General features: G+C 52.8%; 1 protein-coding gene across 1 annotated transcript in view; it reads left to right on the top strand.

The window, feature by feature from the left end:
- LOC144675890 (uncharacterized) overlaps positions 1–24,209 on the top strand; it is a 75,231-nt gene extending 51,022 nt beyond the window's left edge. The window contains exon 2 of the mRNA XM_078536431.1: positions 23,330–24,209. Coding sequence (XP_078392557.1) covers positions 23,377–24,192 — 816 coding nt within the window. The 5' untranslated portion in view covers positions 23,330–23,376 and the 3' untranslated portion in view covers positions 24,193–24,209. The remainder of the gene's footprint in view (positions 1–23,329) is intronic.
- The last annotated feature ends 1,967 nt before the right edge of the window (positions 24,210–26,176 follow it).

The raw sequence follows: 26,176 nt of genomic DNA, 5'->3' as shown, positions 1-26,176 counted from the left end.
TCTCTCCCCATAGCCCTGTATCAATCCCCAAACTAATCCCACTGCCCCACTCTCTCCCCATAGCCCTGTATCAATCCCAAACTAATCCCACTGCCCCACTCTCTCCCCATAGCCCTGTAACAATCCCAAACTAATCCCACTGCCCCACTCTCTCCTTATAACCCTGTATCAATCCCCAAACTAATCCCACTGACCCACTCTCTCCCCATTGCCCTGTATCAATCCCAAACTAATCCCACTGCCCCAATCTCTCCCCATAGCCCTGTATCAATCCCCAAACTAATCCCACTGCCCCACTCTCTCCCCATAGCCCTGTTTCAATCCCAAACTAATCCCACTGCCCCACTCTCCCATATCCCTGTTTCAATGCACAATTTAATCCCATTGTCCCACTCTCTCCCCATAGCCCTGTATCAATACCAAACTAATCCCACTGTCCCAATCTCTCCCCATAGCTCTTTTTCAATCCCCAATTTAATCCCACTGTCCTCTTCTCTCCCCATAGCCCTGTCTGAATCCCCAAACTAATCCCACTGTCCCACTCTCTGCCCATAGCCCTATATCAATCCCCAAACTAATCCCACTGCCCCGCTCTCTCCCCATAGCCCTATATCAATCCCCAAACTAATTCCACTGCTCCACTCTCTCCCCATAGCCCTGTATCAATCCCCAAACTAATCCCACTGCTCCACTCTCTCCCCATAGCCCTGTATCATTCCCCAAACTAATCCCACTGCCCCACTCTCACATAACCCTGTATCAATCCCAAACTAGTCCCACTGTCCTACTCTCAGGCCATAGCCCTGCATCAATCCCAAACTAATACCACTGTCCCACTCTCTCCCCATAGCCCTGTATCAATCCCAAACTAATCCCCCTGTCCCAATCTCTCCCCATAGCCCTGTATTAATCCCAAACTAATCCCACTGTCCACCTCTCTCCCCATAGCCCTGTATCAATCCCAAACTAATCCCACTGTCCCACTCTCTCCCCATTGCCCTGTATCAATGCCAAACTAATCCCACTGTCCCACCATCTCCTCATATCCCTGTATCAATCCCAAACTAATCCCACTGCCCCACTCTCCCATAGCCCTGTATCAATCCCAAACTAATCCCACTGCCCCACTCTCTCCCCATAGCCCTGTATCAATCCCAAACAAATCCTACTGCCCCGCTCTCTCCCATTGCCCTGTATCAATCCCCAAACTAATCCCACTACCCCGTTCTCTTCCCATAACCCTGTATAAATCCCAAATTTATCCCACTGTCCCACTCTAACCTCATAGGCCTGTATCAATCCCAACCTGATACCACTGCCCACTCTCTCCCATAGCCCTTTATCCATCCCAAACTAATCCCACTGCCCCACACTCTCCCATAGCCCTTTATCCATCCCAAACTAATCCTACTGTCTCACTCTCTCCCCATAGCCCTGTATCAATGCCAAACTGATCCCACTGCCGCTTTCTCTCCCCATAGCCCTGTATCAAAACCAAACTGATCCCACTGTCCCACTCTCTCCCCATAGCCCTGTATCAATCCCCAAACTAATCCCACTGCCCCACTCTCTCCCCATAGCCCTGTATCAATACGAAACTAATCCCACTGTCCCACTCTCTCCCCATAGCCTGTATCAATACCAAACTAATCCCACTGTCCCACCATCTCCCCACAGCCCTGTATCAATCCCCAAACTAATCCCACTGTCCCACTCGCTCCCCATATCCCTGCATCTCATCCCATACTATTCCCACTGTCCCACTCTCTCCCCATAGCCCTGTATCAATCCCCAAAGTAATCCCACTGTTCCACTCTCTCCCCATAGCCCTGTATCAATCCCAAACTAATCCCACTGTCCCACTCTATCCCCATAGCCCTGTAACAATCCCCAAACTAATCCCACTATCCTACTCTCCCACCATAACCCTATATCAATCCCCAAACTAATCCCACAGTCCCATTCTCTCCCCATAGCCCTGTAACAATCCCCAAAATAAACCCACTGTCCCACTCTCTCCCCTAATTCCAGTATGAATCCCAAACTAATCCCACTCTCCCACTCTCTCCCCATAGCCCTGTATCAATCCCAAACTAATCCCACTGTCCCACTCTCTCCCCATAGCCCTGTATCAATCCCCTAACTAATCCCACTGCCCCACTCTCTCCCCATAGCCCTGTTTCAATCCCAAACTAATCCCATTCTCCCACTCTCTCCCCATAGCCCTATATCAATCCCCAAACTCATCCCACTGCCCCACTCTCTCCCCATAGCCCTGTTTCAATCCCAAACTAATCCCACTGTCCCACTCTCTCCCCATTGCCCTTTTTCAATCCACAATTCAATCCCACTGTCCCACTCTCACCCCATAGCCCTGTATCAATCCCAAACTAATCCCACTGTCCCACTCTCTCCCCATAGCCCTGTATCAATCCCAAACTAATCCCACTCTCCCACTCTCTTCCCATAGCCCTGTATCAATCCCAAACTAATCCCACTGTCCCACTCCCTCCCCTAAACCCAGTATGAATCCCAAACTAATCCCTCTCTCCCACTCTCTCCCCATAGCCCTGTATCAATCCCCAAACTAATCCCACTGTCCCGCTCTCTTCCCATAGCCCTATATCAATCCCCAAACTAATCCCACTATACTACTCTCCCCCATAACCCTGTATCAATCCCCAAACTAATCCCCCCTCCCACTCTCTCCCCATAGCCCTGTAACAGTCCCCAAACTCATCCCACTGTCACAATCCCCGCATAGATCTGTATCAATCCCAAACTAATCCCACTGTCCCACTCTCTCCCCATAGCCCTGTAACAGTCCCCAAACTCATCCCACTGTCGCAATCCCCGCATAGATCTGTATCAATCCCAAACTAATCCCACTGTCCCACTCTCTCCCCATAGCCCTGAATCATACCCAAACTAATCCCACTGCCCCACTCTCTCGCCATAGCTCTGTATAAATCGCAAACTAATCCCAATGCCGCACTCTCTCCCCATATCCCTGTATAAATCCCCATACTAATCCCACTGCCCCACTCTCTCCCCATTGCCCTGTATCAATCCCAAACAAATCCCACTGCCCCACTCTCTCCCCATAGCCCTGTATCAATCCCCAAACTAATCCCACTGCCCCACTCTCTCCCCATAGCCCTGTATCAATCCCAAACTAATCCCACTGCCCCACTCTCTCCCCATAGCCCTGTAACAATCCCAAACTAATCCCACTGCCCCACTCTCTCCTTATAACCCTGTATCAATCCCCAAACTAATCCCACTGACCCACTCTCTCCCCATTGCCCTGTATCAATCCCAAACTAATCCCACTGCCCCACTCTCTCCCCATAGCCCTGTATCAATCCCAACCTAATTCCACTGGCCCACTCACTCCCCATAGCCCTGTATGAATCCCCAACTAATCCCACTGCCCCACTCTCTCCCCATAGCCCTGTATTAATCCCAAACTAATCCCACTGCCCCAATCTCTCCCCATAGCCCTGTATCAATCCCCAAACTAATCCCACTGCCCCACTCTCTCCCCATAGCCCTGTTTCAAACGCAAACTAATCCCACTGCCCCACTCTCCCATATCCCTGTTTCAATGCACAATTTAATCCCATTGTCCCACTCTCTCCCCATAGCCCTGTATCAATACCAAACTAATCCCACTGTCCCAATTTCTCCCCATAGCTCTTTTTCAATCCCCAATTTAATCCCACTGTCCTACTCTCAGGCCATAGCCCTGCATCAATCCCAAACTAATACCACTGTCCCACTCTCTCCCCATAGCCCTGTATCAATCCCAAACTAATCCCCCTGTCCCAATCTCTCCCCATAGCCCTGTATTAATCCCAAACTAATCCCACTGTCCACCTCTCTCCCCATAGCCCTGTATCAATCCCAAACTAATCCCACTGTCCCACTCTCTCCCCATTGCCCTGTATCAATGCCAAACTAATCCCACTGTCCCACCATCTCCTCATAGCCCTGTATCAATCCCAAACTAATCCCATTGTCCCAATCTCTCCCCATCGCCCTGTATCGAACCCCAAACTAATCCCACTGTCCCTCTCTCTCCCCTTGGCCCAGTATCAATCGCAAACAAATCCCACTGCCCCGCTCTTTCCCCATAGCCCTGTTTCAATCCCCAAACTAATCCCACTGCCCCACTCTCTCCCCATAGCCCTGTAACAATCCCAAACTAATCCCACTGCCCCACTCTCTCCTTATAACCCTGTATCAATCCCCAAACTAATCCCACTGACCCACTCTCTCCCCATTGCCCTGTATCAATCCCAAACTAATCCCACTGCCCCACTCTCTCCCCATAGCCCTGTATCAATCCCAACCTAATCACACTGGCCCACTCACTCCCCATAGCCCTGTATGTATCCCCAACTAATCCCACTGCCCCACTCTCTCCCCATAGCCCTGTATTAATCCCAAACTAATCCCACTGCCCCAATCTCTCCCCATAGCCCTGTATCAATCCCCAAACTAATCCCACTGCCCCACTCTCTCCCCATAGCCCTGTTTCAATCCCAAACTAATCCCACTGCCCCACTCTCCCATATCCCTGTTTCAATGCACAATTTAATCCCATTGTCCCACTCTCTCCCCATAGCCCTGTATCAATACCAAACTAATCCCACTGTCCCAATCTCTCCCCATAGCTCTTTTTCAATCCCCAATTTAATCCCACTGTCCTCTTCTCTCCCCATAGCCCTGTCTGAATCCCCAAACTAATCCCACTGTCCCACTCTCTGCCCATAGCCCTATATCAATCCCCAAACTAATCCCACTGCCCCGCTCTCTCCCCATAGCCCTATATCAATCCCCAAACTAATCCCACTGCCCCGCTCTCTCCCCATAGCCCTATATCAATCCCCAAATTAATTCCACTGCTCCACTCTCTCCCCATAGCCCTGTATCATTCCCCAAACTAATCCCACTGTCCCACTCTATCCCCATAGCCCTGTAACAATCCCCAAACTAATCCCACTATCCTACTCTCCCACCATAACCCTATATCAATCCCCAAACTAATCCCACAGTCCCATTCTCTCCCCATAGCCCTGTAACAATCCCCAAAATAAACCCACTGTCCCACTCTCTCCCCTAATTCCAGTATGAATCCCAAACTAATCCCACTCTCCCACTCTCTCCCCATAGCCCTGTATCAATCCCAAGCTAATCCCACTGTCCCACTCTCTCCCCATAGCCCTGTATCAATCCCCTAACTAATCCCACTGCCCCACTCTCTCCCCATAGCCCTGTTTCAATCCCAAACTAATCCCACTGTCCCACTCTCTCCCCATTGCCCTTTTTCAATCCACAATTCAATCCCACTGTCCCACTCTCACCCCATAGCCCTGTATCAATCCCAAACTAATCCCACTCTCCCACTCTCTCCCCTAAACCCAGTATGAATCCCAAACTAATCCCACTCTCCCACTCTCTTCCCATAGCCCTGTATCAATCCCAAACTAATCCCACTGTCCCACTCCCTCCCCTAAACCCAGTATGAATCCCAAACTAATCCCTCTCTCCCACTCTCTCCCCATTGCCCTGTATCAATCCCCAAACTAATCCCACTGTCCCGCTCTCTCCCCATAGCCCTATATCAATCCCCAAACTAATCCCACTATACTACTCTCCCCCATAACCCTGTATCAATCCCCAAACTAATCCCACCTCCCACTCTCTCCCCATAGCCCTGTAACAGTCCCCAAGCTCATCCCACTGTCACAATCCCCGCATAGATCTGTATCAATCCCCAAACTAATCCCACTGCCCCCCTCTCTCCCCATAGCCCTGTAACAGTCCCCAAACTCATCCCACTGTCCCACTCTCTCCCCATAGCCCTGAATCATACCCAAACTAATCCCACTGCCCCACTCTCTCGCCATAGCCCTGTATAAATCGCAAATTAATCCCAATGCCGCACTCTCTCCCCATATCCCTGTATCAATCCCCAAACTAATCCCACTGCCCCACTCTCTCCCCATTGCCCTGTATCAATCCCAAACAAATCCCACTGCCCCACTCTCTCCCCATAGCCCTGTATCAATCCCCAAACTAATCCCACTGCCCCACTCTCTCCCCATAGCCCTGTATCAATCCCAAACTAATCCCACTGCCCCACTCTCTCCCCATAGCCCTGTAACAATCCCAAACTAATGCCACTGCCCCACTCTCTCCTTATAACCCTGTATCAATCCCCAAACTAATCCCACTGACCCACTCTCTCCCCATTGCCCTGTATCAATCCCAAACTAATCCCACTGCCCCACTCTCCCATATCCCTGTTTCAATGCACAATTTAATCCCATTGTCCCACTCTCTCCCCATAGCCCTGTATCAATACCAAACTAATCCCACTGTCCCAACCTCTCCCCATAGCCCTGTATCAATACCAAACTAATCCCACTGTCCCAACCTCTCCCCATAGCCCTGTATCAATCCCAAACTAATCCCACTGCCCCACTCTCACATTACCCTGTATCAATCCCAAACTAGTCCCACTGTCCTACTCTCAGGCCATAGCCCTGCATCAATCCCAAACTAATTCCACTGTCCCACTCTCTCCCCATAGCCCTGTATCAATCCCAAACTAATCCCCCTGTCCCAATCTCTCCCCATAGCCCTGTATTAATCCCAAACTAATCCCACTGTCCACCTCTCTCCCCATAGCCCTGTATCAATCCCAAACTAATCCCACTGTCCCACTCTCTCCCCATTGCCCTGTATCAATGCCAAACTAATCCCACTGTCCCACCATCTCCTCATAGCCCTGTATCAATCCCAAACTAATCCCATTGTCCCAATCTCTCCCCATAGCCCTGTATCGAACCCCAAACTAATCCCACTGTCCCTCTCTCTCCCCTTGGCCTAGTATCAATGGCAAACAAATCCCACTGCCCCGCTCTTTCCCCATAGCCCTGTTTCAATCCCCAAACTAATCCCACTGCCCCACTCTCTCCCCATAGCCCTGTAACAATCCCAAACTAATCCCACTGCCCCACTCTCTCCTTATAACCCTGTATCAATCCCCAAACTAATCCCACTGACCCACTCTCTCCCCATTGCCCTGTATCAATCCCAAACTAATCCCACTGCCCCACTCTCTCCCCATAGCCCTGTATCAATCCCAACCTAATCCCACTGGCCCACTCACTCCCCATAGCCCTGTATGTATCCCCAACTAATCCCACTGCCCCACTCTCACCCCATAGCCCTGTATTAATCCCAAACTAATCCCACTGCCCCAATCTCTCCCCATAGCCCTGTATCAATCCCCAAACTAATCCCACTGCCCCACTCTCTCCCCATAGCCCTGTTTCAATCCCAAACTAATCCCACTGCCCCACTCTCCCATATCCCTGTTTCAATGCACAATTTAATCCCATTGTCCCACTCTCTCCCCATAGCCCTGTATCAATACCAAACTAATCCCACTGCCCCACTCTCTCCCCATAGCCCTGTATCAATCCCAACCTAATCCCACTGGCCCACTCACTCCCCATAGCCCTGTATGTATCCCCAACTAATCCCACTGCCCCACTCTCACCCCATAGCCCTGTATTAATCCCAAACTAATCCCACTGCCCCAATCTCTCCCCATAGCCCTGTATCAATCCCCAAACTAATCCCACTGCCCCACTCTCTCCCCATAGCCCTGTTTCAATCCCAAACTAATCCCACTGCCCCACTCTCCCATATCCCTGTTTCAATGCACAATTTAATCCCATTGTCCCACTCTCTCCCCATAGCCCTGTATCAATACCAAACTAATCCCACTGTCCCAATCTCTCCCCATAGCTCTTTTTCAATCCCCAATTTAATACCACTGTCCTCGTCTCTCCCCATAGCCCTGTCTGAATCCCCAAACTAATCCCACTGTCCCACTCTCTGCCCATAGCCCTATATCAATCCCCAAACTAATCCCACTGCCCCGCTCTCTCCCCATAGCCCTATATCAATCCCCAAACTAATTCCACTGCTCCACTCTCTCCCCATAGCCCTGTATCAATCCCCAAACTAATCCCACTGCCCCGCTCTCCCCATTGCCCTGTATCATTCCCCAAACTAATCCCACTGCCCCACTCTCACATAACCCTGTATCAATCCCAAACTAGTCCCACTGTCCTACTCTCAGGCCATAGCCCTGCATCAATCCCAAACTAATACCACTGTCCCACTCTCTCCCCATAGCCCTGTATCAATCCCAAACTAATCCCCCTGTCCCAATCTCTCCCCATAGCCCTGTATTAATCCCAAACTAATCCCACTGTCCACCTCTCTCCCCATAGCCCTGTATCAATCCCAGACTAATCCCACTGTCCCACTCTCTCCCCATTGCCCTGTATCAATCCCCAAACTAATCCCACTGTCCCACCATCTCCTCATAGCCCTGTTTCAATCCCAAACTAATCCCATTGTCCCAATCTCTCCCCATAGCCCTGTATCGAACCCCAAACTAATCCCACTGTCCCTCTCTCTCCCCTTGGCCCAGTATCAATCGCAAACAAATCCCACTGCCCCGCTCTTTCCCCATAGCCCTGTTTCAATCCCCAAACTAATCCCACTATCCCACTATCTCCCCACAGCCCTGTATCAATCCCCAAACTAATCCCACTGTCCCACACGCTCCCCATGTCCCTGTATCAAGTCCAATACTAATCCCACTGTCCTACTCTCTCCCCATAGCCCTCTATCAATCCCCAATCTAATCCCACTGTCCCACTCTATTCCCATAGACATGTAACAATCCCCAAACTAATCCCACTATCCTACTCTCCCCCATAACCCTGTATCAATCCCCAAACTAATCCCACTCTCTCCCCATAGCCCTATATCAATCCCCAAACTAATCCCACTGCCCCACTCTCTCCCCATAGCCCTGTATCAATCCCCAAACTAATCCCACTGTCCCACTCTCTCCCCTAAAACCAGTATGAATCCCAAACTAATCCCACTGCCCCGCTCTCTCCCCATAGCCCTGTATCAATCCCAAACTAATCCCACTGCCCCACTCTCTCCCCATAGCCCTGTATCAATCCCCAAACTAATCCCACTGTCCCACTCTCTCCCCTAAACCCAGTATGAATCCCAAACTAATCCCACTGCCCTGCTCTCTCCCCATAGCCCTGTATCAATCCCCAAACTAATCCCACTGCTCCGCTCTCTACCCATAGCCCTGTATCAATCCCAAACTAATCCCACTGCCCCGCTCTCTCCCCATAGCCCTGTATCAACCCCCAAACTAATCCAACTGCCCAGCTCTCTCCCCATAGCCCTGTATCAATCCCAAACAAATCCTACTGCCCCGCTCTCTCCCATAGCCCTGTATCAATCCCCAAACTAATCCCACTGTCCCACTCTAACCTCATAGGCCTGTATCAAACCCAACCTGATACCACTGCCCCCTCTCTCCCATAGACCTGTATCAATCCCAAAATAATCCCACTGCCCCACTCTCTCCCCATAGCCCTGTATCAATCCCAAACTAATCCCACTGACCCACTCTCTACCATAGCCCTTTATCCATCCCAAACTAATCCCACTGCCCTACTCTCTCCCATAGACCTACATCAATCCCAAACTAATCCCACTTCTCCACTCTCTCCCATAGCCCTGTATCAATCCCAAACAAATCCCACTGTCCCGCTCTCGCCCCCCTTAACCCTGTATCAATGCCCAAACTAACCTCACTGTCCCACTCTCTCCCATAGCCCCGTATCAATCCCAAACTAATCCCACTGTCCTACACTCCCCATAGCCCTGTATCAATCCCAAACTAATCCCTCTGACCCACTCTCTCCTTATAGCCCTGTTTCATTCACAAACTAATCCCACTATCCCACTCTCTCCCATGGCCCTGTATCAATCCATTAACTAATCCCACTGTCCCACTCTCTACCCATTGTCCTGTATCAATCCCCAAATAATCCCACTGCCCCGCTCTCTCCCCATAGCCCTGTATCAACCCCAAACTGATCCCACTGCCACGCTCTCTCCCAATAGCCCTGTATCAATACGAAACTAATCCCACTGTCCCACACTCTCCCAATAGCCCTGTATCAATACCAAACTAATCCCACTGCCCCACTCTCTCCCCATAGCCCTTTATCAATCCCCAAACTAATCCCACTGCCCCACTCTCTCCCCATAGCCCTGTATCAATCCCCAAACTAATCCCACTGTCCCACTCTCTCCCCATAGCCCTGTATCAATCCCCAAACTAATCCCACTGTCCCACTCTCTCCCCATAGCCCTGTATCAATCCCCAAACTAATCCCACTGTCCCGCTCTCTACCCATAGCCCTGTATTAATCCCAAACTGATCCTACTGCCCCGTTCTCTCCCCATAGCCCTGTATCAACCCCCAAACTAATCCAACTGCCCCGCTCTCTCCCATAGCCCAGTATCAATCCCCAAACTTATCTCACTGTCTCACTCTAACCTCATAGGCCTGTATCAATCCCAACCTGATACCACTGCTTCCTCTCTCCCATAGACCTGTATCAATCCCAACCTAATCCCACTGTCCTACACTCTCCCCATAGCCCTGTATCAATCCCAAACTAATCCCACTCCCCTGCTCTCTCCCCATAGCCCTGTATCAATCCCAAACTAATCCAACCGTCCCACTCACTCCCCATAGCCCTGTAACAATACCGAACTAATCCCACTTTCCCAATCTCTCCCCATAGCCCTTTTTCAATCCACAATTTAATCCCACTGTCCCACTCTCACCCCATAGCCCTGTATCAATCCCAAACTAATCCCACTGTCCCACTCTCTCCCCTAAACCCAGTATGAATCCCAAACTAATCCCACTCTCCCACTCTCTTCCCATAGCCCTGTATCAATCCCAAACTAATCCCACTGTCCCACTCTCTCCCCTAAACCCAGTCTGAATCCCAAACGAATCCCTCTCTCCCACTCTCTTCCCAATGCCCTGTATCAATCCCCAAACTAATCCCACTGTCCCGCTCTCTCCCCATAGCCCTGTATCAATCCCAAACTAATCCCACTGTCCCACTCTCTCCCCATAACCTTGTATCAATCCCCAAACTAATCCCACTGTCCCGCTCTCTCCCCATAGCCCTGTATCAATCCCAAACTAATCCCATTGTCCCAATCTCTCCCCATAGCCCTGTATCAAACCCCAAACTAATCCCACTCTCCCACTCTCTCCCCATAGCCCTGTATCAATCCCCAAACTAATCCCACTGTCCCTCTCTCTCCCCTTGGCCCAGTATCAATCCCAAACAAATCCCACTGCCCCGCTCTTTCCCCATAGCCCTGTATCAATCCCCAAACTAATCCCACTGCCCCACTCTCTCCCCATAGCCCTGTATCAATCCCAAACTAATCCCACTGCCCCACTCTCTCCCCATAGCCCTGTATCAATCCCCAAATAATCCCACCTCCCACTTTCTCCCCTTAGCCATGTATCAATCCCCAAACTAATCCCACTGTCCCACTCTATCCCCATAGCCCTGTAACAATCCCCAAACTAATGCCACTATCCTACTCTCCCCCATAACCCTATATCAATCCCCAAACTAATCCCACTGCCCCACTCTCTCCCCATAGCCCTGTATCAATCCCAAACTAATCCCACTGTCCCACTCTCTCCCCTAAACCCAGTATGAATCCCAAACTAATCCCACTGCCCTGCTCTCTCCCCATAGCCCTGTATCAATCCCAAACTAATCCCACTGCCCCGCTCTCTCCCCATAGCCCTGTATCAATCCCCAAACTAATCCCACTGCCCCACTCTCTCCCCATAGCCCTGTATCAATCCCCAAACTAATCCCACTGCCCCGCTCTCTCCCCATAGCCCTGTATCAATCCCCAAACTAATCCCACTGCCCCGCTCTCTCCCCATAGCCCTCTATCAATCCCAAACAAATCCTACTGCCCCGCGCTCTCCCATAGCCATCAATCCCCAAACTGATCCCACTGTCCCACTCTCTCCCCATAGCCCTATATCAATCCCCAAACTAATGCCACTGCCCCACTCTCTCCCCATAGCCCTGTATCATTCCCCAAACTAATCCCACTGCCCCACTCTCACATAACCCTGTATCAATCCCAAACTAATCCCACTGTCCAACTCTCAGGCCATAGCCCTGCATCAATCCCAAACTAATCCCACTGTCCCACTCTCTCCCCATAGCCCTGTATCAATCCCAAACTAATCCCACTGCCCCAATCTCTCCCCATAGCCCTGCATCAATCCCAAACTAATCCCACTGTCCCACTCTCTCCCCATAGCCCTGTATCAATCCCAAACTAATCCCCCTCTCCCAATCTCTCCCCATAACCCTGTATCAATCCCAAACTAATCCCACTGTCCACCTCTCTCCCCATAGCCCTGTATCAATCCACAAACTAATCCCACTGTCCCAATCTCTCCCCATTGCCCTGAATCAATGCCAAACTAATCCCACTGTCCCAACCTCTCCCCATAGCCCTGTATCAATCGCAAACTAATCCCATTGTCCCAATCTCTCCCCATAGCCCTGTATCAATCCCCAAACTAACCCCACTGTCCCGCTCTCTACCCATAGCCCTGTATTAATCCCAAACTGATCCCACTGCCCCGCTCTCTCCCCATAGCCCTGTAACAACCCCCAAACTAATCCAACTGCCCCGCTTTCTCCCATAGCCCAGTATCAATCCCCAAACTTATCCCACTGTCTCACTCTAACCTCATAGGCCTGTATCAATCCCAACCTGATACCACTGCCCCCTCTCTCCCATAGACCTGTATCAATCCCAAACTAATCCCACTGTCCTACACTCTCCCCATAGCCCTGTATCAATCCCAAACTAATCCCACTCCCCTGCTCTCTCCCCATAGCCCTGTATCAATCCCAAACTAATCCAACTGTCCCACTCACTCCCCATAGCCCTGTAACAATACCGAACTAATCCCACTCTCCCAATCTCTCCCCATAGCCCTTTTTCAATCCACAATTTAATCCCACTGTCCCACTCTCACCCCATAGCCCTGTATCAATCCCAAACTAATCCCACTGTCCCAGTCTCTCCCCTAAACCCAGTATGAATCCCAAACTAATCCCACTCTCCCACTCTCTTCCCATAGCCCTATATCAATCCCAAACTAATCCCACTGTCCCACTCTCTCCCCTAAACCCAGTCTGAATCCCAAACTAATCCCTCTCTCCCACTCTCTTCCCAATGCCCTGTATCAATCCCCAAACTAATCCCACTGTCCCGCTCTCTCCCCATAGCCCTGTATCAATCCCCAAACTAATCCCACTGTCCCGCTCTCTCCCCATAGCCCTGTATCAATTCCAAACTAATCCCATTGTCCCAATCTCTCCCCATAGCCCTGTATCAAACCCCAAACTAATCCCACTGTCCCTCTCTCTCCCCTTGGCCCAGTATCAATCCCAAACAAATCCCACTGCCCCGCTCTTTCCCCATAGCCCTATATCAATCCCCAAACTAATGCCACTGCCCCACTCTCTCCCCATAGCCCTGTATCATTCCCCAAACTAATCCCACTGCCCCACTCTCACATAACCCTGTATCAATCCCAAACTAATCCCACTGTCCTACTCTCAGGCCATAGCCCTGCATCAATCCCAAACTAATCCCACTGTCCCACTCTCTCCCCATAGCCCTGTATCAATCCCAAACTAATCCCCCTGTCCCAATCTCTCCCCATAGCCCTGTATCAATCCCCAAATAATCCCACCACCCACTTTCTCCCCTTAGCCATGTATCAATCCCCAAACTAATCCCACTGTCCCACTCTATCCCCATAGCCCTGTAACAATCCCCAAACTAATGCCACTATCCTACTCTCCCCCATAACCCTATATCAATCCCCAATCTAATCCCACTGCCCCACTCTCTCCCCATAGCCCTGTATCAATCCCAAACTAATCCCACTGTCCCACTCTCTCCCCTAAACCCAGTATGAATCCCAAACTAATCCCACTGCCCTGCTCTCTCCCCATAGCCCTGTATCAATCCCCAAACTAATCCCACTGCCCCGCTCTCTCCCCATAGCCCTGTATCAATCCCCAAACTAATCCCACTGCCCCGCTCTCTCCCCATAGCCCTGTATCAATCCCAAACAAATCCTACTGCCCCGCGCTCTCGCATAGCCCTGTATCAATCCCCAAACTAATCCCACTGTCCCACTCTCTCCCCATAGCCCTGTATCAATCCCCAAACTAAACCCACTACCCCATTCTCTCCCAAAAGCCCTGAATCAATCCCAAACTAATCCCACTGCCCCTCTCTCTCCCCATAGCCCTGTATCATTCCCAAACTAATCCCACTGCCCCACTCTCTCCCATACCCCTGTATCAATCCCCAAACTAATCCCACTACTCCGTACTCTCCCCATAGCCCTGCATCAATCCCAAACTAAGCCCAATGTCTCACTCTCTACCATAGCCCTTTATCCATCCCAAACTAATCCCACTGCCCCACTCTCTCCCATAGACCTGCATCAATCCCAAACTAATCCCACTTCTCCACTCTCCCATAGCCCTGTATCAATCCCAAACTAATCCCACTTCTCCACTCTCCCATAGCCCTGCATCAATCCCAAACCAAGCCCACTGTCCCACTCTCTACCATAGCCCTTTATCCATCCCAAACTAATCCCACTGCCCCACTCTCTCCCATAGACCTGCATCAATCCAAACTAATCCCACTTCTCCACTCTCCCATAGCCCTGTATCAATCACAAACTAATAAAACTTTCCCACTCTCTTCCCATAACCCTGTATCAATCTCAAACTAATCCCACTGACCCGCCTTCTCCCCAATGCCCTGTATCAATCCCCAAATAATCTCACTTCCCCGCTCTCTCCCCATCGCCCTGTATCAATCCCAAACTAATCCCACTGTCCTACACTCCCCATAGCCCTGTATTAATCCCAAACTAATCCCACTGCCCCACTCTCTCCTTATAGCCCTGTTTCATTCACAAACTAATCCCACTGTCCCACTTTGTCCCATAGCCCTGTATCAATCCCCAAACTAATACCACTGTCCCACTCTCTCCCCATAGCCCTGTATCAAACTCAAACTAATCCCACTGCCCCACTCTCTACACATTGCCCTCTATCAATCCCCAAATAATCCCACTGCCCCTTCTCTCCCCATAGCCCAGTATCAATCCCCAATCTAATCCCACTGCCCCACTCTCTCCCCATAACCCTGTATCAATCCCCAAACTAATCAGACTGCCCCTTCTCTCCCCATAGCCCAGTATCAATCCCCAATCTAATCCCACTGTCCCGCTCTCTCCCCATAGCCCTGTATCAATCCCAAACCAATTCCACTTTCCCACTCTCTCCCCATAGCCCTGTATCAATCCCAAACTAATCCCACTGCCCCACTCTCCCCCATGGCCCTGTATCAATCCCAAACTAATCCCACTTTTCACTCTCTCCTCATAGCCCTGTATCAATCCCCAAACTAATCCCACTGCCCCGTTCTCTTCCCATAGCCCTGTATCAGTCCCAACCTAATCCCAGAATACCAGTCTCTTCCCATTGCCTTTATCAATCTGCAAACTAATCCCACTTCCCAATTCTCCCCCTACACCTGTATCAAACCCAAACTGATCCCAGAATACCAATCTCTTCCCATAGCCCTGTATCAATCCCAAACTTATCCCACTGTCCCACTCTCTCCCCATAGCCCTGTATCAATCCCCAAACTAATCCCACTGTCCCACTCTCTCCCCATAGCCCTGTATCATTCCCCAAACTAATCCCACTGTCCCACCCTCTCCCCATAGCCCTGTATCAATCCCCGAACTAATCCCACTGTCCCACTCTCTCCCCATAGCCCTGTATCATTCCCCAAACTAATCCCACTGTCCCACTCTCTCCCCATAGCCCTGTATCAATCCCCAAACTAATCCCACTGCCCCACCCTCTCCCCATAGCCCTGTATCATTCCCCAAACAAATCCCACTATCCCACTCTTTCCCCATAGCCCTGTATCAATCCCCAAACTAATCCCACTGCCCCACTCTCTCCCCAAAGCCCTGTATCAATCCCAAACTAATCCCACTGCCCCACTCTCTCCCCATAGCCCTGTATCAATCCCCAAACTAATCCCACTGCCCAGCTCTCTCCCCATAGCCCTGTGTCAATCCCAAACTAATCCCACTGCCCCACTCTCTCCCCAAAGCCCTGTATCATTCCCAAACTAATCCCACTGTCCCACTCTCTCCCCATAGACCTTTATCAATCCCAAACTAATCCCAGAATACCAATCTATTCCCATAGCCCTGTATCTATCCACTAACTAATCCCTCTGTCCCACTCTCTCCATATAGCCCTTTATCTATCAGTAATTATTCCCACTGATCCGCGCTCTCCGAAGAGCCCTGTATCAATCCCCAAACTAATCCCACTGCCGCACTTTCTTCCCAAAGCCCTGTATCAATCTCCAAACTAATCCCACTGCCCCACTCTCTCCCCATAGCCCTGTATCAATCCCAAACTACTCCCGCTGCCCCAATCTCTCCCCATAGCCCTGTATCAATCCCCAAACTAATCCCACTGCCCCACTCTCTCCCCATAGCCCTGTATCAATCCCCAAACTAATCCCACTGCCCCGCTCTCTTCCCATAGCCCTGTATCAATCCCCAAACTTATCCCACTACCCCATTCTCCCCCAAAAGCCCTCTATCAATCCCAAAGTTATCCCACTGCCCCACTCTCTCCCCACAGCCCTGCATCAATCCCTTACTAATCCCACTGCCCCTCTCCCTCCCCATAGCCCTGCATCAATCTCAATCTAATCTCACTGCCCCACTCTCTCCCCATTGCCCTCTATCAATCCCCAAACAAATCCCACTGTTCCACTTTCTCCTCATTGACCTGTATCAATCCCCAAACTAAACCCACTGCCCCACTCTCTCCCCATGGAACTGTATCTATCCCCAAACTAATCCCACTGTCCCACTCTCTCCCCATAGCCCTGTATCAATCCCCAACCTAATCCCACTGTACCACTCTCTCCCCATGGAACTGTATCTATCCCCAAACTAATCCCAGAATACCAATCTCTTCCCTTAACCTTTATCAATCACCAAACTAATACCACTGCCCCACTCACTCCCCATACACCTCTATCAATCCCAAATTTATCCCACTGTCCGAATCTCTCCCCATAGCCCTGTGCCAATCCCAAACTTATCCCACTGCCCTACACTCTCTCCATCGCCCTGTGTCAATCCCCAAACTAATCCCACTGTCCCACTCTCTCCCATAGCCCTGTATCAATCCCCAAACTAATCCCTCTGACCCACTCTCTCCCCATAGCCCTGTATCAATCCCAAACTAATCCCACTGCCCCACTCTCTCTCCATAGACCTGTATCAATCCCAAACTAATCCCACTTCTCCACTCTCTCCCATAGCCCTGTATCAATCCCAAACTAATCCCACTGTCCCACTCTCTCCCCATAGCCCTGTATCAATCCCAAACTAATCCCACTGCCCCACTCTCTCCCCATAGCCCTGTATCATTCCCCAAACTCATCCCGCTGCCCCACTCTCCCACTCTCTCCCCATGGACTTGTATCTATCCCCAAATTCATCCCAGAATACCAATCTCTTCCCATAGCCCAGAATCAATCCCCAAAGTAATACCACTGCCCCACTCTCTCCCCATACACCTATATCAATCCCAAATTTAGATTAAATCCCAGCCTCTGCACCTCTCCCTTTCTCTGCATCCCCCTCCAGCCCCTACACCCCTCCCTATCCCTGTAACCTCCTCCTGCCCCTACAACCCTCCCTATCTCTGTAACCTCCTCCAGCCCCTACAACCCTTCCTATCTCTGTAACCTCCTCCAGCCCTCTACAACCCTCCCTATCTCTGTAACCCCCTCCAGCCCCTACAACCCTCCCTATCTCTGTAACCTCCTCCAGCCTCTACGACCCTCCGAGATCTCTGCGTTCCTCCAATTCCGGCCTCTTGAGCATCCCCCGATTCCCATCGCTCCGCCATTGGCGGCCGTGCCTTCAGCTTCCTGGGAGGCCCTGAGCCCTGGAATTCCCTCCCTCAACCTCTCCGCCTGTGTCTCTCCCTCTCTCTCTGTAAAATGCTCCTTAAATCCTCCCCCTTTGCTCACCTTTCCCTGATATCTCCTTCTGTGGGTCAGTGTCGAATTGTGTCTGATTACCCTCCTGTCAAGCACCTCCTGTTATTTTATCAATGTTAAGGTATGATGTCAATGTACGTTACCATAAGCTAAAGTAATCATTATACAGCTCACACTAATGTGTCGGGATCATTCGCAGATTTATTGAAAGCAGGCAGTGCATTCAAATCCCTTACCTTAACACAAAACTTTATTGTAAGTTGTCATTTGGTGGCACAGAACTTGAGTGCAGTTGAAAAAAGGGACATGTCGAATCTTTTCATCTGGCACTCATCAGGTCAATTCGCAACAATGAGGGAAACAACAATTTATACTGTATGTGAAGAGAGCGCTGATTGGTTGGCAAGTGGACTCTGATTGGTAGCGGCGTTACCATGGAGCATGCACAGTGCGTGGTGACTGACAGTTAACCGCCAGGCATTGAGCATAGCGCTCCGAGTGTGGTCTAACCGAGGGATATGGAGACCAGAACTGTGCACAGTGCTCCAAGTGTGGTCTAACCGAGGATACGGAGGCCAGAACTGTGCACAGTGCTCCAAGTGTGGTCTAACCGAGGATACGGAGGCCAGAACTGTGCACAGTGCTCCAAGTGTGGTCTAACCGAGGGATACGGAGACCGGAACTGTGCACAGTGCTCCAAGTGTGGTCTAACCAAGGGATACGGAGACCGGAACTGTGCACAGTGCTCCAAGTGTGGTCTAACCGAGGGATACGGAGACCGGAACTGTGCACAGTGCTCCAAGTGTGGTCTAACCGAGGGATACGGAGACCGGAACTGTGCACAGTGCTCCAAGTGTGGTCTAACCGAGGGATACGGAGACCAGAACTGTGCACAGTGCTCCAAGTGTGGTCTAACCGAGGGATAGGGAGACCAGAACTGTGCACAGTGCTCCAAGTGTGGTCTAACTGAGGGATACGGAGACCGGATCTGCACAGTGCTCCAACTGTGGTCTAACCGAGGGATATGGAGACCAGAACTGTTCACAGTGCTCCAAGTATGGTCTAACCGAGGGATACGGAGACCAGAACTGTGCACAGTGCTCCAAGTGTGGTCTAACCGAGGGGATACGGAGACCAGAACTGTGCACGGTGCTCCGAGTGTGGTCTAACCGAGGGGATACGGAGACCGGAACTGTGCACAGTGCTCCAAGTGTGGTCTAACTGAGGGATACGGAGACCGGAACTGTGCACAGTGCTCCGAGTGTGGTCTAACCGAGGGATACGGAGACCAGAACTGTGCACAGTGCTCCAAGTGTGGTCTAACTGAGGGATACTGAGACCTGAACTGTGCACAGTGCTCCAAGTGTGGTCTAACCGAGGGGATACAGAGACCAGAACTGTGCACAATGCTCCAAGTGTGGTCTAACCGAGGGATACGGAGACCAGAACTGTGCACAATGCTCCAAGTGTGGTCTAACCGAGGGGATACGGAGACCGGAACTGTGCACAGCGCTCCAAGTGTGGTCTAACCGAGGGATACGGAGACCGGAACTGTGCACGGTGCTCCGAGTGTGGTCTAACCGAGGGATACGGAGACCGGAACTGTGCACAGTGCTCCAAGTGTGGTCTAACCGAGGGATATGGAGACCAGAACTGTGCACAGTGCTCCAAGTGTGGTCTAACTGAGGGATACGGAGACCGGATCTGCACAGTGCTCCAACTGTGGTCTAACCGAGGGATATGGAGACCAGAACTGTTCACAGTGCTCCAAGTGTGGTCTAACCGAGGGGATACGGAGACCGGAACTGTGCACAGTGCTCCGAGTGTGGTCTAACCGAGGGATATGGAGACCAGAACTGTGCACAGTTCTCCAAGTGAGGTCTAACCAAGGGGATTCGGAGACCGGAACTGTGCACAGTGCTCCAAGTGTGGTCTAACCGAGGGGATACGGAGACCGGAACTGTGCACAGTGCTCCGAGTGTGGTCTAACCAAGGGGATATGGAGACCAGAACTGTGCACAGTGCTCCAAGTGAGGTCTAACCGAGGGGATACGGAGACCGGAACTGTGCACAGTGCTCCGAGTGTGGTCTAACCGAGGGATACGGAGACCGGAACTGTGCACAGTGCTCCAAGTGTGGTCTAACCGGGGGATACGGAGACCGGAACTGTGCACAGTGCTCCGAGTGTGGTCTAACCGAGGGATACGGAGACCAGAACTGTGCACGGTGCTCCAAGTGTGGTCTAACCAAGGGGATACGGAGACCAGAACTGTGCACAGTGCTCCAAGTGTGGTCTAACCGAGGGATACGGAGATCAGAACTGTGCACAGCGCTCCAAGTGTGGTCTAACCGAGGGATACGGAGACCGGAACTGTGCACAGTGCTCCAAGTGTGGTCTAACCGAGGGATACGGAGACCGGAACTGTGCACAGTGCTCCGAGTGTGGTCTAACCGAGGGGATACGGAGACCAGAACTGTGCACAGTGCTCCAAGTGTGGTCTAACCGAGGGATACGGAGATCAGAACTGTGCACAGTGCTCCAAGTGTGGTCTAACCGAGGGATACGGAGACCGGAACTATGCACAGTGCTCCTAGTGTGGTCTAACCGAGGGATACGGAGACCGGAACTGTGCACAGTGCTCCAAGTGTGGTCTAACCGGGGGATACGGAGACCGGAACTGTGCACAGTGCTCCGAGTGTGGTCTAACCGAGGGATACGGAGACCAGAACTGTGCACGGTGCTCCAAGTGTGGTCTAACCGAGGGGATACGGAGACCAGAACTGTGCACAGTGCTCCAAGTGTGGTCTAACCGAGGGATACGGAGACCGGAACTGTGCACAGTGCTCCAAGTGTGGTCTAACCGAGGGATACGGAGACCGGAACTGTGCACAGTGCTCCAAGTGTGGTCTAACCGAGGGATACGGAAACCGGAACTGTGCACGGTGCTCCGAGTGTGGTCTAACCGAGGGATATGAGTCTGCTCTGTGGTACCTTCAGGGAAATTGTTTGAAAATCTAAATATATTGGCTCAACCTCGTTACCCTAATCTACCCTCTCAACTCTTCCAAAGCGGTCGGCACAGTTAGCCAGGATTGTGGGAGGCAATGGCGCAGGGGTGTTGCCACTGAGCTAGTTAACGCATAGACCCAGGGGGTAATGCTCTGGGGACCCGGGTTCAAGTCCCACCACAGGCAGATGGTGAGATTTGAGTTGAATAAAAACCTGGAATTAAAAGGAATTTGATTTGAATGAAAATCTGGAATTAACTGTTGCCAATTGTCGTCAAACCCCACCTGGTTCACTTAAATCTGCCGTCCTTATCCCCATGAACAGGTCCAGGCAGCGGGCGATCGAGGGGGTTGTCCCACTCTACTGTCCGCCCCTCTTCCGTGGCTATGTTGGCACCCGGGTGTCCCTGGAGAGGGAGCACGTGGTGTCTGTCGGCACCCTCGAGGCCTCCCATGACCAGTGGGCACCACGGGGGCTGGGAGAATGGGCAAAGAAGTGGCAGATGGAATACAACGTGGGGAAGTGTGAGGTCATGCACTTTGGTAGGAAGAATAGAGGCACAGACTATTTTCTAAATAGGGAGAGAATTCAGAAATCTGGAGTGCAAAGGGACTTGGGAGTCCTAGTCCAGGATTCTCTTAAGGTTAACTTGCAGGTTGAGTCGGTAGTTAGGAAGGCAAATGCAATGTTGGCATTTATTTCGAGAGGACTAGAATATAAAAGCAGGGATGTGCTGCTGAGGCTTTATAAGGCTCTGGTCAGACCACATTTAGAATATTGTGAGCAATTTTGGGCCCCGTATCTCAGGAAGGATGTTCTGGACCTGGAGAGGGTCCAGAGGAGGTTCACGAGAACGATCCCAGGAATGAAAAGGCTTAACATATGAGGAATGTTTGAGGACTCTGGGTCTATACTCGATGGAGTTTAGAAGGATGAGGGGGGATCTGATTGAAACTTACAGAATACTGAAAGGCCTGGATAGAGTGGACGTGGGGAAGATGTTTCCATTAGTAGGAGAGACTAGGACCCGAGGGGCACAGCCTCAGAGTAAAGGGAAGACCTTTTAGAACAGAGATGAGGAGAAACTTCTTTAGCCAGAGAGTGGTGAATCTATGGAATTCATTGCCACAGAAGGCTGTGGAGGCCAGGTCATTGAGTGTATTTAAGACCGAGATAGATAGATTCTTGATTGGTAAGGGGATCAAAGGTTACGGGGAGAAGGCGGGAGAATGGGGTTGAGAAACTTATCAGCCATGATTGAATGGCGGAGCAGACTCAATGGGCCGAATGGCATAATTTCTGCTCCTATGTCTTATGGTCTTATGGACCCCCTTAACCGCATTTTGGTATGATGTTTGTAAGTTTTCTTTTAAACTTTGTCCCTGGGTTTACAGCTATCCTAATTTAGAGGCTGTGCTTACTTTGTCCCTGATTTTGTTAATTTAGTTTATTTGGTCGACTCCGAAATAATTAAACCTGCCGCCCTTACCCAGTCATGGCCCTACATGTGACTCCAGACCCATGTCAATGTGGTTGACTCTTAAAATGCCCTCTGAACAAGGGGCAGTTAGGGATGGGCAATAAATGCTGGCCCAGCCAGCGAGGCCCACATTCCCCTGGGTGAATAATAATAAAAAAAACAGGTAGGGGAATGGCCATTTTTGACTGAGGTGAGGAGAAACCTCTTCACTCACAGGGTTGTAAACCTTTGGAATTCCCTCTACCCCAGAGGGCTCGGTCTGGGAGGAAATTCGAGGCGGGGATGGGTGGATTTCTGGGAATCGAGGGGTTGGGAGGAGCGGGCGGGAGAGGTGGCGGTAGGTCAGCCAGAGGCTCGTCAAGTGGTCGCGAGGACTCGGGTAACTCTTTCAGAGTTAAAACAATAAACTAAATTAACACAATAAGGGATAAATCAAGCACAGCCCCTAAGTCAGGTCAGCGGTAAAATCAAGGAAAAACTTTAAAGGAACCTTATAAACATTAACCAAAATGTGATTAAAGGGGTCAACAAAACACCCCAGTCCCCGCGGTGCCCACCGGGCATGGAAGGCGAGAGGGCTCGGGTAGTTGACCGGCCCGAGGGCTGCTCCTAACGTCGCACATCCTGTTGGGTTGGGGGGGTGGTGACGGGGTGGGGGGGGGAAGAAACCATGCTCAGCGCCGACTCTGCTTTTGTGCCCGCAGGCGGAAGGAGAGAGTCGACCCTGGGAGGCGTCGCGCGGCCCTCGAGGATGGAGCCGGAGCGGGAGCGGGCGAAGGAGGAGGAGGAGGACGAGGAGGAAGAGGAGGAAGAGGAGGGGCTGCCCGAGATGGGGGCCGGCGGGGACGACGATGAGGGCGGGGTGGGGGTGCCGTTCGGCCTGTCGGCGCCCCCATGCCACTGCGCCGTGTGCGAGAAGGGCTTCAGCTGCCGCTCCCACCTGGAGCGCCACCTGCGGGTGCACACCGGCGAGCGGCCCTTCGAGTGCGGCATCTGCGGCAACCGCTTCAACCGCGCCAGCAACCTGCGGCGCCACCAGCAGCACCGGGCGGCTGCCGGCGGCCAGGGGCCCCTGGAGTGCCCGGTCTGCCACCGCCTCTTCTGCGTGACGGGCGACCTGGTGCGGCACCGGAGGGCGCACGCGGGCGAGCGGCCCTTCGAGTGCGGCGTCTGCGGCAAGCGCTTCTGCCGGCTGGCGGTGCTGGAGATCCACCAGCGCTACCACACGGGCGAGCGGCCCTACCAGTGCCCGCTCTGCGCCAAGTGCTTCTACACGTCCAGCGAGCTGAACCGCCACTCGCGCACCCACACGGGCGAGCGGCCCTACCAGTGCCCGCTCTGCCCCAAGCGCTTCTACACCGCCAGCAAGCTGGCCGTCCACCGGCAAATCCACACCGGCGAGCGGCCCTTCCCCTGCCCGGACTGCCCCAAGCGCTTCTACACGGCCGGCAAGCTCCGGCGGCACCAGCGCACCCACGGCTCGGTCAGCCAGTTCATCTGCGGCGTCTGCGGCAAGACCTTCGCCCGCACCAGTCACCTCACCAACCACCAGCGCACCCATCGCTGAGCGGGGTGGTGGGGGTGGGGGGGAGGGGGTGGGGTGGGGTGGGGGGGGTGGGGGTGGGTTTGCGGCAGGGGGAGGGGCAAGGGCACCCCTCTGCCAGGAGTGGAAGCAAAAGTCCGGGTCACTCCCGCTCTCTCTCCCGCTCCCGCGCTCTCTCTCCCGCTCTCTCTCCCGCTCTCGCTCTCTCTCTCCCGCTCTCACGCTCTCCCGCTCTCGCGCTCTCTCTCTCTCTCCCGCTCTCTCTCCCACTCTCTCTCTCTCTCCCGCTCTCGCGGGCTCTCTCTCTCCCGCTCTCTCTCCCGCTCTCGCTCTCTCTCTCTCTCGCTCTCTCTCCCGCTCTCACCGCTCTCTCTCCCGCTCTCACGCTCTCTCTCTCTCTCCCGCTCTCTCTCTGCCGCTCTCGTGCTCTCTCTCCCGCTCTCTCTCCCGCTCTCACACTCTCTCTCTCTCCCGCTCTCGCGCTCTCTCTCTCTCTCCCGCTCTCACACTCTCTCTCTCTCCCGCTCTCGCGCTCTCTCTCTCTCTCCCGCTCTCTCTCTGCCGCTCTCGTGCTCTCTCTCCCGCTCTCTCTCCCGCTCTCACGCTCTCTCTCCCGCTCTCTCTCTGCCGCTCTCGTGCTCTCTCTCCCGCTCTCTCTCCCGCTCTCTCTCCCGCTCTCACACTCTCTCTCTCTCCCGCTCTCGCGCTCTCTCTCTCTCTCTCCCGCTCTCACGCTCTCTCTCTCTCCCGCTCTTGCGCTCGCTCTCTCCTCCCGCTCTCGCGCTCTCTCTCTCTCTCTCCCGCTCTCTCTCCCGCTCTCGTGCTCTCTCTCTCTCTCCCGCTCTCTCTCCCGCTCTCACGCTCTCTTTCCCGCTCTCACGCTCTCTCTCTCTCCGCTCTCTCTCTGCCGCTCTCGTGCTCTCTCTCCCGCTCTCTCTCCCGCTCACACACTCTCTCCCGCTCTCACGCTCTCTCTCTCTCTCCCGCTCTCGCGCTCTCTCTCTCTCCCGCTCTCTCTCCCGCTCTCGCGCACTCTCTCTCTCCCGCTCTCTCTCCCGCTCTCGTGCTCTCTCTCTCTCTCCGCTCTCTCTCCCGCTCTCACGCTCTCTTTCCCGCTCTCACGCTGTCTCTCTCTCTCCCGCTTTCTCTCTGCCGCTCTCGTGCTCTCTCTCCCGCTCTCTCTCCCGCTCACACGCTCTCTCCCGCTCTCACGCTCTCTCTCTCTCTCCCGCTCTCGCGCTCTCTCTCTCCCGCTCTCTCTCCCACTCTCGCGCTCTCTCTCTCTCTCCCGCTCTCTCTCCCGCTCTCACACTCTCTCTCCCGCTCTCACGCTCTCTCTCTCTCTTCCCGCTCTCTCTCTGCCGCTCTCGTGCTCTCTCTCCCGCTCTCTCTCCCGCTCTCGCGCTCGCTCTCTCTCCCGCTCTCGCGCTCTCTCTCTCTCCCGCTCTCGCGCACTCTCTCTCTCCCGCTCTCTCTCCCGCTCTCGCGCTCTCTCCCCGCTCTCTCTCCCGCTCTCACGCTCTCTTTCCCACTCTCACGCTCTCTCTCTCTCCCGCTCTCTCTCTGCCGCTCTCGTGCTCTCTCTCCCGCTCTCTCTCCCGCTCACACGCTCTCTCTCCCGCTCTCACGCTCTCTCTCTCTCCCGCTCTCGCGCTCTCTCTCCCGCTCTCATGCTCTCTCTCTCTCCTGCTCTCGCGCTCTCTCTCTCTCTCCCGCTCTCTCTCCCGCTCTCACGCTCTTTCTTTCTCTCCCGCTCTCGCGCTCTCTCTCTCTCCCGCTCTCTCTCCCGCTCTCGCGCTCTCTCTCCCGCTCTCGCGCTCCCTCCCGCTCTCGTGCTCTCTCTCTCCGCCCGTGATCCCGTGCCAGGGTCCCCCTGAGCGCCCACGCTCACTAGCGCTGGGGAGGTGGGGGGGGTGGGGGTGGGTGGAGGGAGTGCAGAGCGAGAGGGAAGGCACGAGATTCCAGGTAGCGGGTGCGCATGAGAGGGGGGGGGCTTGAAGACCAGACG

This window comes from Cetorhinus maximus, unplaced genomic scaffold (assembly GCF_964194155.1).
Source record: "Cetorhinus maximus unplaced genomic scaffold, sCetMax3.hap1.1 HAP1_SCAFFOLD_1214, whole genome shotgun sequence".
NCBI lineage: Eukaryota > Metazoa > Chordata > Chondrichthyes > Lamniformes > Cetorhinidae > Cetorhinus > Cetorhinus maximus.
The sequence above is the reverse complement of the archived record's forward strand: the minus strand, read 5'-3'. Positions and strand labels throughout refer to the sequence as shown.